This window comes from Sorex fumeus, unplaced genomic scaffold (assembly GCF_029834395.1).
Source record: "Sorex fumeus unplaced genomic scaffold, SorFum_2.1 ptg000003l, whole genome shotgun sequence".
Lineage (NCBI taxonomy): Eukaryota > Metazoa > Chordata > Mammalia > Eulipotyphla > Soricidae > Sorex > Sorex fumeus.
In genome coordinates, this window is record NW_026606060.1 from 47,515,201 (window position 1) to 47,527,468 (window position 12,268).

Genomic DNA, 12,268 nt, shown 5'->3' on the forward strand with positions numbered 1-12,268 from the left:
GCGCCACATATGGTCCCAAGTGCCACCAGGAGCAAATAACCAGGGCTAAGTTGTGGGCACAAAAATAGATGTGGCCCAAAACCCAAAGGGGGAAAAATAGAAAAACACAATGGCAGAGTCAGGGACATAGATAAATGGGCTGAATCAAATGCTTTGTAAGCAGGAGATAAAAGTTTGAGTCCTAGCCACTATATGGTTACCCAATTACCAAAGGGAGTGATTCCAAGTAGAATGTGAGCACCGATGCACAGGGGTTACTCCTGACTCTGCACTCAGGAATTACCCCTGGCGGTGCTCAGGGGTCCAAATGAGATGCTGGGAATCGAACCTGGGTTGGCCATATGCAAGGCAAATGTCCTACCCGCTGTGCTATTGCTCCAGCCCTGAAAACAATATTTATCTTCGACTTATGAAGGTCTCTTTTTATAGTACGGTGTAGTTATATAAAGTTGTATCAGAGAAGAAATTTGGAGCAGAAAGTCAATTTAATAACTAAAACATATTTATTCTACAATTTATTTTGTTTTTTCTTTTGGGGAACCCACACTTAATAGTGTTTAGGGACCACTCCTGGCTACATATCTGGAGGTCATTCCTGGCAGTGCTCAGGGAAATATGTGGGATTAGGAATCAAACCTGGGCCTCCTGCATACCAGAACACTCACTTCAGACACTGATGCCTCTTCAGCTCAGATTTGCCAAATTTTTTAATCACTGGAATTTTTTGTTGTCGGTTTTGTTTTTTGTTTGGGGGTATACCACACTAGCTGTACTCTTGGCTCTGTGCTCAGGAGCTACTCCTGGTTGGGCTCAGCTGTGATGCTGGAGCTCGAACCCAAGTAGCCACATGGAAGGGAAGTGCCCGACCCACTGTACTACCTCTCAGGCCCCATGAATCATTGTATTTTCTAATATTACTAGTTTCCTCCTAAACACTTGGTGTGTGTGCAGGGAAGAACAGAAGGGTTTTTTGTTTGTTTGTTTGCTTTGGAGCCACACTCAACTATACTCAAAGCTTACTCCTGGCAGTACTCAGGGGTTTAATGTGCAGTGCCATGAAAAGAACACACGTTGGCAGTGTGTAAACCACCTTACTCTCTATCTCTCCAGCCCTAAATATTTAATTTTTTAAAGACACTCCCTACCCATTTTCCATAATTCCACACCATATCTGATGGGGAATCAAACAGCAGGCAACAAATCAGAGGGAAATATATATACACATATATATATATATGGGCTGGAGTGATAGCACAGCGGTAGGTGTTTGCCTTGTGCGCCACAGACCTGGCCGAGCCTGGTTCGATTCCTCCGCCTCTCTCGAAGAGCCAGGCAAGCTACCGAGAGTATCTCGCCCGCATGGCAAAGCCTGGCAAGCTACCTGTGACGTATTCAATATGACAAACACAGTAACAAGTCTCATGACGGAGACGTTACTGGGCCCGCTCGAGCAAATTGATAACAATGGGAGGACAGTGCAGTGACATATATATATATATATATATATATATATATATATATATATATATATCGAAGAGCCCGGCAAGCTACCAAGAGTATCCTGCCCGCACAACAGAGCCTGGCAAGCTACCCATGGCGTATTCAATATGCCAAAAACAGTAACATTAACGGGTCTCATTCCCCTGATCCTGAAAGAGCTTCCAATATGGTAGTTGGGAAAGATGAGTAAGGAGAGGCTGCTAAAATCCCAGGGCTGGGACGAATGGAGACATTACTGGTGCCTGCTCGAGTAAATCGATGAACATCAGGATGACAGTGATATAGTGATACAGAAGTGAAGCAAAATGTTTTTTATATAAAGGGATTGCTTAGAAGAGTGAGAGAGAATAAAGAGAGAAATACATGTTCAAGAAGGAACACAAGCATCTCCAAAAGGGAAATACCTTAACCTTTCTTTAAAGATTTTAGCTTTATTTTGTTTTTTTGTTTTGAGCCACACCCTGTGATGCTCAAGGATTACTCCTGGCTCTGCACTCAGGAATTAACTTTTCTAATGGTGGTTGATGGACCATATGGGATGTCAGGAATCGAACCTGGGTCAACTCCGTGCAAGGCAAACACCCTACCTGCTGCACTAGCTCTCCTGACCCAACATTTAATTCTTTTTTATTTATTTATTTATTTTATTATTAGTGAAACACCATGAGGTACAGTTGTAGATTTACAAATTTTTGTGCTTGGATCTCAGTCATACCACGATCAAATACCCATTCCCTCCACCAGTGCCCATTTTCCACCACCAGGATAATATCCCGCCCCCCATCCCCCCCCCCCCCCCCCCGCCACTGTGGCAAGGCATTCCCTTTTGTTCTCTCTCTCCTTTTGGGTGTTATGATCAGCAAAAGAGGCATTGAGTGGCGAACATGTTCAGTCCAGTCTACTTTCAACCTGCATCTCCCCTCCTGGGAGGATCCTCCAAACACCCTCCACTTGGTGTTCCCCTTTCTATCTGAATTGTCCTTTCCCCTAGAATACCCGGCTGGCCTCTAAGTTATGGAGTAATTCTCCTGGTGTTGATCTCAGCTATTCTTGGGTATTAATCTCATATTTTGTTACTTTATATCCCCCAGATGAATGCAATCTTTCTATGTCTATCCCTCTCTTTCTGACTCATTTCGCTTAGCATGATACTTTCCATATTGTACCACTTCCAACATTTAATTCTTAATGCTAAAATTTTACTTAGAACAAATTTACTCAGAAAACAGAGCCATGTGCTCTCTGCCCTGTAAGGCCTGGTGTGCAATGGCTGCCAAAACACCTGAAGAACAAAGGGAATCTTAGACATTAATTGGTGTTGAACATTGATATCTAGCCTCAGATGCTTTTGTGCCTTTGGAAAGCCCCAGTGTCCACAGTGACCAAGCCTCATATTCATCCATACCAACCTGCAGAATAACAAGCATGTGAATGAGGTTCTGGGGCAGGCCAAGTTTGAGTTCCCTGGCATCCAGAAGATTCACATCTCTAAGACATGGAACTTTCCCACGCTTATTAAGTCTGAAAAAACTGTAGCTGAAAACCAGCTCATCACAGAAAGCTGTGAGGTCAAATGCATCCCTAGTCATGAGCCCTGCATTCCTGAGGGCCTCAGAGATTCCCCTTTTGCACCGCCTCCCCACACCCACTTCAGCCGCATAAATATTGCTTCCTAGTCAAAAAACAAAAGAGAAAAACAAAAGTGATACTATGCTAGCAACAGCATAAAGAAGCCAGAAATCCAGGGCTGGGCTGTGACTCAATCTTGTAAATGTGAGTCCCTGGATTAAATTCGCAGTACCACCCGGAAGAAGAAAACAAATGGAAAAAGAAAAAATAAGAATCCAGTGATCCCTATTTGCTTTGTTTGGAGGCCACACCTGGCGAAGACCAGGCCTGGTCGTGCTCAGGGGACCAGGAAAAGAGTCTGGATATACATGCGAAGTATAAGCTCCATTGAGTCATTTCCCCAATCCTCCAGAGAGCACAAAGGTGGTTCTGGATAAAACAAGAGAACACATACACATAGCTAAAGTTAAGTCTTAGGAAACAGACCAATAAAGATTCAAATTTTACACACTCTGGGACTGAGAGAGTACAGCAGAGAAGGCACCTGCCTTAAATACTGCAACTCAGGTTTGATCCCTGACACCCTAAATGGTACCCAAACCACACCAAGAGTGACCCTGAGCAGAGAGAGAGCCAGGAGTAAGCCCTGAGCACAGCCAGATGGATGCAGTTTTTATAATTATTTACACACTGGACCAAGGAAGTGGCTCAGCAATAGAATGTGTGAGTATTTTAATCCATGACACTGCAAAAAAAGAGAGAGAGAGAGAGAGAGAGAGAGAAAACTTATAACATTCATTGAAGTTGGAAAACAACTCAAAATAAGCCAATGTCAAAATAATAACAGACCAACTAATAGCAACACAATGTCTGAAACAATACATTACATTACTTAAGCATGGACCATATTTGTTTCAGCCCTTTTTTAAAGACTTGCACTTGATATGCTTTTAGCTCATTTTTCACTCAGAAATAATACTTTTAAACTGATAACAGGTCAAGTTTCACTACTAACTCAGAATCAATCTGAGCCTGAAACATCATTAATACAGACTAATTAAAACTAGCAACTAATTAGCAAAAGTACTTATTAATATTATAACAATGTAGTACACAGAATCTAAGATGTAATGAGATCAACTATTTAAGAATTGTTTAGACTAAAAATGGCAGTAGTATTAAGATAAAGTGTAATTACACAAAAATTATTCAAGTAAAAAGAAATGGAAAAATATTTCCTAAAAAAAATTGTTGACAAAAATTTGTAAGTCTACAACTGTACCTCTTGGTGTCTCACTAATAAAAAAAAAATGTTGAGTCAAAATCCTATTTCCCAAGCTTCAAAAGATTACATTGATGGAATTCCCAAGTAACAAAGAATCTGGGATACTGGAAGAGGATAGTAATTACCAGACAAAAGTAGTAAGGAAAATGCTGAAAACTGAGGTAGCATGCAAAAGATTAGGTTGGAACAACAAAACAAAAGCCTCAACAAGAAACACAGAATCAGCAATCTAAATGGGTCCTGGTCAATGACAACCATACTTCATACCATTAATTAGGGAAGGCGCAAACCTCATCAAATAAACAATTTCCTTCTCTGCGGACAAGCTTCTCTTCTGTTTGTTGGTTTAGTTTGGTTTTAGAGGCCAAACTTGAGGGTGCTCATACCGCTCCTGGTTCTGAGCTCAGAGATAACTACTGAAGGAGTTGGGAGTGGGAGAGTCAGCGGGTGGAGGTGGCATGTGGGATGAACCAAGAATCAGCAGAGGGCATGGTCAGGAAGGGCCATGTGGGATAAATCAAGAATCGACCAGGTACAAGACATGCATCTTAATCCCTGTCCAGACCCCCAGTATCTCCTAATTTAAAAATGGTAACATCACAACATACAATGGACCAAACATTCAAGCACTTAATGTCACTTTCTTCTCAACTTTTTTAAATCAATCTCCTAAAATTAACTTTTATAAGAATCAGTATCTGCATTTATTTGGAAATTAATGTAAGAAATGGGCATCTGCTTAATTTCAGATATAGTAGATTTAATTGTACACCTTTGAGACTCAACTTGCAATTTACTTTTGGGTTATTATTGCATAAACTTATTATATAACCATAAAATAGTTATATACAAGTATAAAATTTATACCAGACTAGTATAAATTAGGTTTCAAATAAAAGGCATTTTTATTTGGGAATCTAATGGGCATTCAAATTAACACATTCAAAACCAATTCCAACCCCTCATCTTCTTTTATAAGCCCACTTCTTGTATGATTTTTTAAAAATTTAATCAAAGTTATTGATAGTTGAGTTGTAGGCATGCATGTAGATTTGAGTCGTGCCCTAATATATGATCTATCCTGGAGAATGTATCAAGTGCATTAGAGAAGAGTGTATATTTTTGTTCTGGGGGATGCAGACCCCTGTATGCACTGTAGCACTGTAGCACTGTCCTCCCATTGTTCACCAATTTGCTCAAGCAGGCACCAGTAACGTCTCCATTGTGAGACTTTGTTGTTACTGTGTTGGCACATCGAATACGCCACAGGGAGCTTGCCAGGCTCTGCCTTGCGGGCGGGATACTCTCGGTAGCTTGCCAGGCTCTCCAAGAGGAATCGAACCCAGGTCGGCCACGGGCAAAGCAAACGCCCTACCCGCTGTGCCATTGCTCCAGCCCTGTACATGTCCAACAATCTCAGTTCTCTCAGCTCCTTGGGTGTTGCAGTTTGAGTTTCAGATGGTCAGAAATCTGAGGTCTGATCTAATTTGTTACTTTTTATAAAGCAATACTCTTCAAAATCTATTAATCTAACAGTGTCTGTGTCGATAGAATGTTACTTCACGGGTTTGGGACATACTTTCCTGGTCCAGGGAACCAAGGAAGAGGTCACAGACCCAGAAAGAGATCCAAGGAACCTAGGAAAAAGCTGAGGAGCCAAGGGAAAGGACTGGGACTGGACCTTTGATGCACCTGGATGACAAAGGAAGCCAGCATCAGTTTTCCTGGTCCTTTGGGGGTGTTACCTTGTTCAAAGGGACTTGGGAGGGGCTTCCTTGGTCTTCGGAACCCAAGAAGAGGTCACAGGAGGAGCAGGAGCCACAAGGTGGGGTCCCATAAATCAATTTCTCCAGCAGTCTCCTCCAAAGCACCAGAATCTCCATCTTATCAATTGTTTATGTGAAAAACTTTGATGTCATTCCTGACTGTTTTTGCTCTCAATCCACATATTAGCAAATCCTATGTCTCTCCCTTATATTTTAACACTACTGAATGCATTTTGGTTCGAATCAGTACTTTCTCACATGGATAATTAACACTTAACTTTTAACTTGGGCTCCTCCTTCTACTCTTGTCCTAATTTTTTTTGTTATTAGTACTGTTATTAGTTGGAGGAGCGTTCAACCAAGAAGTGCTCAACAGACCAAGCGGTGCCGGGATTCAAACCTGGACCTTTGCATGCAAACCATGCAATCTAGCCCTTTAAGTCATCCTTCTGGCTGCTTGCCCTACTACAATTTACTTCCTTAAGGCTAGAGTGACGCTTACTTAAAACCTCCCAGAGACTTCTAGTCTCACTCAATAAAAGCCAAAATCATTTCAAGGTCTCACAGGATCTGGGAAACTTATTTATGATGTCATTTTCTTTTATTCACTTCACTCTTTATTCCACTTCATGTACCATATTTCAAAAACGAGCTGTGGATGTAGCTTAGCAGTAAATACCTGCTTAGCATGTTTGGGGCCCCTGGTATAATATTCAGGACAATATGTAAAAAAATGACAATCACTTCTGAATCTCTGCTTTTGCTCCAATCACCTCTTTCAGATCTCTTCTCAAACATTACCTCTTCAATGAAACCACCTCAATTATCAGACTTAAAATGGCAAATTCTATCCTCACCTCCCTGCAATTCTGATCTCCTTTTCCCAATGTTAATTTTTTCAAAGGCATTTACCACTAACTGATATATACATTTAGCCTACTTAATTTCATCCTCTTCTGACAAAAATATGTATTCTAACAGGCTCAGAGGTAGAATGCACACCCTACTGCATCTGTGAGGCCTTGTGTTCAATCCCACCTCCATCCCACAAAAGAATAAACACACACACACATACACACACACACACTCACACACAATGCAATGAGGGCCCAATTTCTGGCAAAAATCAACATTACTGGGTCAAGTAAATCATACCAGAGGTAAAGCAATTAGCCTTATATCCCACTGACCCAGGTTTAATCTCCACCCACCACATTTGGTTCCAAGCACCTAAGCACAGAGCACTAGGCTCCTCAGCACCACCAGGTGTATCTCAAAACCACACACCAAACCCAAAATCAACATTATCATAACAGAGATATAGCCAAGTATATGCTTTGCATGCAGGAGGTCAGGGTTTAATCTTCTGCACTATATGGTCACCAAAGCCAGAAATCGCTCAAAAGCAATGCATGGCCCCAAAACAAAACAAAAATCAGCATTATGTGAGGGATGATTTTAAAAGTCATGCTAAATAAGGAAAAAAAATTTAATACCCCAAAGTTAATACGCCAGGGACGTTGATGAACAGAAGAGCACATGCCTTGCAAGTGTAGTACTCCGGATTTCATCTCCAGCACAGAAAAAAATTAATAAATCATATGGGATGGGGATGCAGCTCTGCAGTAGAGCACATGCCTTGCATATATAAGACCCTAAATTCGATTGCTGAAACACACACATTCCTCAAATATAAAAACATTATTTTATAATCCTAAAAGGTAGTATGTAATTCAGTCTTTTCCTAATTGCCTGATTCTAGCAAACCAATCTCATAAATTTCATACACCACTATAATTCTAGAAATAGATCTAGAAATATTATATTTAGATATACAGCTTGTGCCAGAAAAGGAGTCATAGCCATTTTCCAAGAGCTAAACCAATGTCTTATCCAATTTTTATCTCTAATTCCCAGTGTTCGGAACCTACCATACATAAACTCTCAAATAATTTGTTTTGATTCTGGGACCACACCTAGCTCTCTTGGATCTGTACTTGGGGCTAACTCTGTATCTGGAGGATAATCAGTGCTAGGAATACAGGTCTCCTGCATGTGAAGCATTTGCTGAATCTCTTGAGCTATCTCTCTGGCCCTCAAATTATTTATTGAAATATAAAAATAAAAGATTTAAATAGCCTATTAATAACTGTATAAAATTATAGCTTGAGAAAATAATTTCTGACCATCTAAACAAGCTATGCTTCATTTTAAGTGTTCAATACAGGAAAGATTATGGATCTTATATCTAGCACTATAGCACTGTCCTCCCGCTGTTGATCGATTTGCTCGAGCGGGCCCAGTAACGTCTCCATGTTGAGACTTGTTGTTACTGTGTCTGACATATCGAATACGTCACGGGTAGCTTGCCAGGCTTTGCCGTGCGGGCGAGATACTCTCGGTAGCTTGCCAGGCTCTCCAAGAGGGGTGGAGGAATCGAACCCGGCTCAGCCAGGCCGCTGTGCGCAAGGCAAACACCCTACCGCTGTGCTATCACTCCTCCCAGACATCTAAATTTCTTCCGCTGTTGTTTTGGGGTCAAACCAGGTGATGATGGGAGACCATACATTGCTCTGGATCAAACCCAAGATTTCTGCACGCAAAGCATGCACTCCAACTCACTGAACTATCTCTGGCTCATCTTCCACCCCACCCCACTCCCACCCCTGCAGCATTCAAGGAACCATATGTGGTGCTGGGGCTGACTAGGAATTCACCATTCCTAGGCAAGCATTTACCTCCTGTATTCTCTTGGGCCACTAGACCGTCTAAGGAATTCACAGCCACAGCTTTATCTAATTAATCCTAGCCCTAATCTAGGCTACTTCATCTCCAAACTTTAATATGATGCTTTCAGAAAAAAAAAATTTAAGTAAATACTTTCAGTTTTCTCATTGGTTTTTCTCAACTGCTCTTTCACCTAGATAAAATTTTCAGTTCTTTTTAATATTTCTTTCCTTTGCTATTCAGTCATAAGATCCTGCAACCAACCCTTCCTAATCTCCTTAAATATTCCAAACATTCAGCAATCTTCAACTTAAGCCATTCTCCCTCCCTTTCTCTTTGTTGCTTCCCTTTACAGAAAATGTTCTTTTGAGACCCTCAAGCAGTTCTCTTACCTAGGGGCTGGCCTGAATCCAACAGCTTTCCAAATCTGGTTAGTAGTCTAACTTTCCATAAATTCTAAAGAACACTGATATCCATCTGACTATTTTCCACTTTACCAGAGCCTCTCAGTAGACTTTATATATTTTTACCCCAACTGCTCCTGAAGCAGGAGTCAAAAAACGGAACTGATTCCTAAATATCATTAGTGTTCACATCGCTCTTTTGTCTGGAATTCTCTATAAGCAGTCATCCCCAAGAATGAATTGCCTTAACACAGCAGATGAGTCTTCTGAAATCTAATTTAGATCAGACATCAAATGAACAGCAGAGCTCACTCAAAATCCTATGAATTTGGGAAATGGAAAGATAGGTCAAAGGGCTGGAGCTCATGCTTTGCTTGCAGGAGGTGAGGTCCCCAGAGAACTGCTGAGAGAGACTGACACCAAGCTGGGAATAGCCCCTGGGCACTGCCAGGCATGATCAACTAAGTAAAATAAATACATAAAAAGGAAATGAATCTGAGGACCAGGAAGATGGCTCTAATGGCTGGAATACATGCTCTGCACATAGTAGCCCCAGAGTTGATCCCCATGACCTCATCATCCCCAAAAAAGCAAAGGAGCCAAGAACAAAAATAAGAAAATGAATCTGATACCTCCAATCATCTGACTTAAGGAAGTTTTGAAATATGAGATAACTAAAAACTCAAGTGTCTCAAAAACTCATCTCTGAAAAAAATATCATTTACAACACAGTTATTAAAAATTGGACAGATTAAAAAAGTAATCCTGGGAGCCAGGGAGATGGCTCAAAGGGTCTGAACAGTGCTTTGCATGTTGGAAGCCCCAGGTCTGATCCCCCAGACATCTCAGGAACTCTAGCCTCCAAGCTCTGGTCTCCCAAACAACAAAGTTATTTATTCTGTTTATTCGGGTGTTGCCTATTTTATAAAGTAAGCCACTACCTTTGCTTCTAATTTTGAAGAATCCTTCTTAACAACAGTTCTACAAGAGACTAAATGTTAAAGACCTAAGGCACTCATTCAATTAACTTTTTTCCAATGCCCACAGAATGGAACTAGCTATGTACCATCATCCTTGGCCATGAGTGAAAAAGACATTCAAACCATACCCCGCAGGCCTAAATTTTGGGAACTTGTGGAACTGAGTATGAGGAAGGCTGGTGGAAATCTGATACGTGAGACCTTACCTAAAGGATAGATACAAAATAAAGAGACAACTTTATTACCATTCTGAATAAGGCAACCCAGTACTAAATGATGCACCTTGCGCTTAAACATTCCAACGAAGGCTAAGATCACTGGAGAAACATCCACAATGGGCGCCGCAAATTTTCTTAGGAAAGAAAACTATCTTTTGCAATGCAATACCCAAGGTAAAACAAGTGCTGAATCACAGACATACTGACTTTTGTTTCCCAAATATATAACCGGGGGGGGGGGGGGGGGGGGGGGGGGGGGGGGGGGGGGGTGGGTACACAACCAACTGGAGTAACAAGAACTGTCTTTAGCACACAAGTGTTTTTTTCGACACACAAATCCGTCTAGAGCGATCATTAACTTACAGATAAATGACAGAGGACAGGGCCACAGGCTGAGTTTTTAATTTGCTATATTCGCAACTTGGAAGCGCGAGCCTCCATTTAGCCTGGGTCTGGAGACAAATATGGAGCAAGCCGGGGCCGCCACCAAACTGCCAGCTTCCCTGAGTCATGTTTCTGCCGAAAAACCGCGCTCAGGAAATGGAAAGAATGACAAGAGTCACTGGTGCAGACTCCCAGAACGGACGGGTCTGAAAGCGATCTTTTTTTTTTTTAATAAAATAAAATAAAGCAACAAAACCAAAATTAAAATCCCAAACCCACCCCTCTGCCCTACTCAAAAAAAAAAAAATCCACACACTTGTGTTGTTAGAATTCTGCGGGGCTGCAACGACTCCCAAGGGGGGACGTGGCAAAGCCTGGCGCTGGGTCCCGGTCACCTCCCCCCAACACACACACCCAGAACTGGGCAAACAAATCTGGAACTGTGCAAACGGCACCGCCGCACGCCGGCTCGGGGCGGGTGACTTGGGCACCGGCTCAAGGTGAACGATTCCCCGAGGCGTCCCCGCCGCCCGCGCCGCGAACCTGTCACCCTGTCGCCCGTCTGTCCGTCCGTCCGTCCGTCCGTCCGCGTTCCCCGTCCCCGCGGGCTGAGTGAGCCGTCAGGCCGCCCCCCACACACTCACTACACACCCCAGGGGAGAAGCCGCGGCTGACGGGAGACCGCGACCCCCGCGGGCTGAGCCGAGAGGCCGCCCCCCCACCCCCATTCCCCACCCCGGGGAGATGCCACGGCTGGACAGGAGACCGCGACCCCCCGGGGGTGGCCGCCCCGACACGGCCCCCGGCTCACGCGCGCGCGCGCGCCGCCGCCGCCGCCCGCCCCGTCCCGTCCCGTCCCGTCGCGTCCCGGACGCGGACCTGGAGAGGTGCTTCAGGATCTGTTTCTTGATGAGCCCCGCCATGGTGCCCGGGCGAGAGGCGGCGTCGGGGTCTCGCTCTCGCGCTCGCTCGCTCTCAGCCCCGCGCTGCCGCTGCCGCCGCCGCCGCCGCCGCCTCTCGTCACGGTCGTCTCCTCCGTGTCTGGGTTAGCCCGGCCGCGGGTCAGGAGCCGGAACGCTCACGGCCCGGAGACACCCGAGGCGCTGGCCGAGGCCGCCGCCGCCGCTGCCGCCGCCGCCGGTGTAACCGCTGACCCGGAGCATCGCGCTCAGGCCAGCGAACCCGCCGCCGACGCCATCTTGGCTGCAGCATCACCTAAGAGACCTGGGGGGGGGGGGGGACGGGGGCGGAGGCGGCAGCGGTGTGGGCGGGGCCACGGGGCGGGGCCACTGAGGAGGGGTCAGGGGGCGGGGCCAGGCCGGGGGCGAGCGCTTGGGGACCGGGCTCCCCGCGGGCATCCCTCACTGAACCCTCTGCTGGGGGCTTTTCATTCCCGCCTCCGGCACCTCTTTTCGGGGTGGTCCTCCTCCCCGCT

At 44.3% G+C, this 12,268-nt stretch overlaps 1 protein-coding gene across 2 annotated transcripts in view; it reads right to left on the reverse strand.

Annotated features, from left to right (window-relative positions):
• BLTP3B (bridge-like lipid transfer protein family member 3B) overlaps positions 1-12,035 on the reverse strand; it is a 93,138-nt gene extending 81,103 nt beyond the window's left edge. For both annotated transcript variants that reach the window (XM_056116333.1, XM_056116338.1), the window contains exon 1: positions 11,713-12,035. In XM_056116333.1, coding sequence (XP_055972308.1) covers positions 11,713-11,756 — 44 coding nt within the window. In that variant the 5' untranslated portion in view covers positions 11,757-12,035. The remainder of the gene's footprint in view (positions 1-11,712) is intronic.
• Positions 12,036-12,268: the final 233 nt, after the last annotated feature.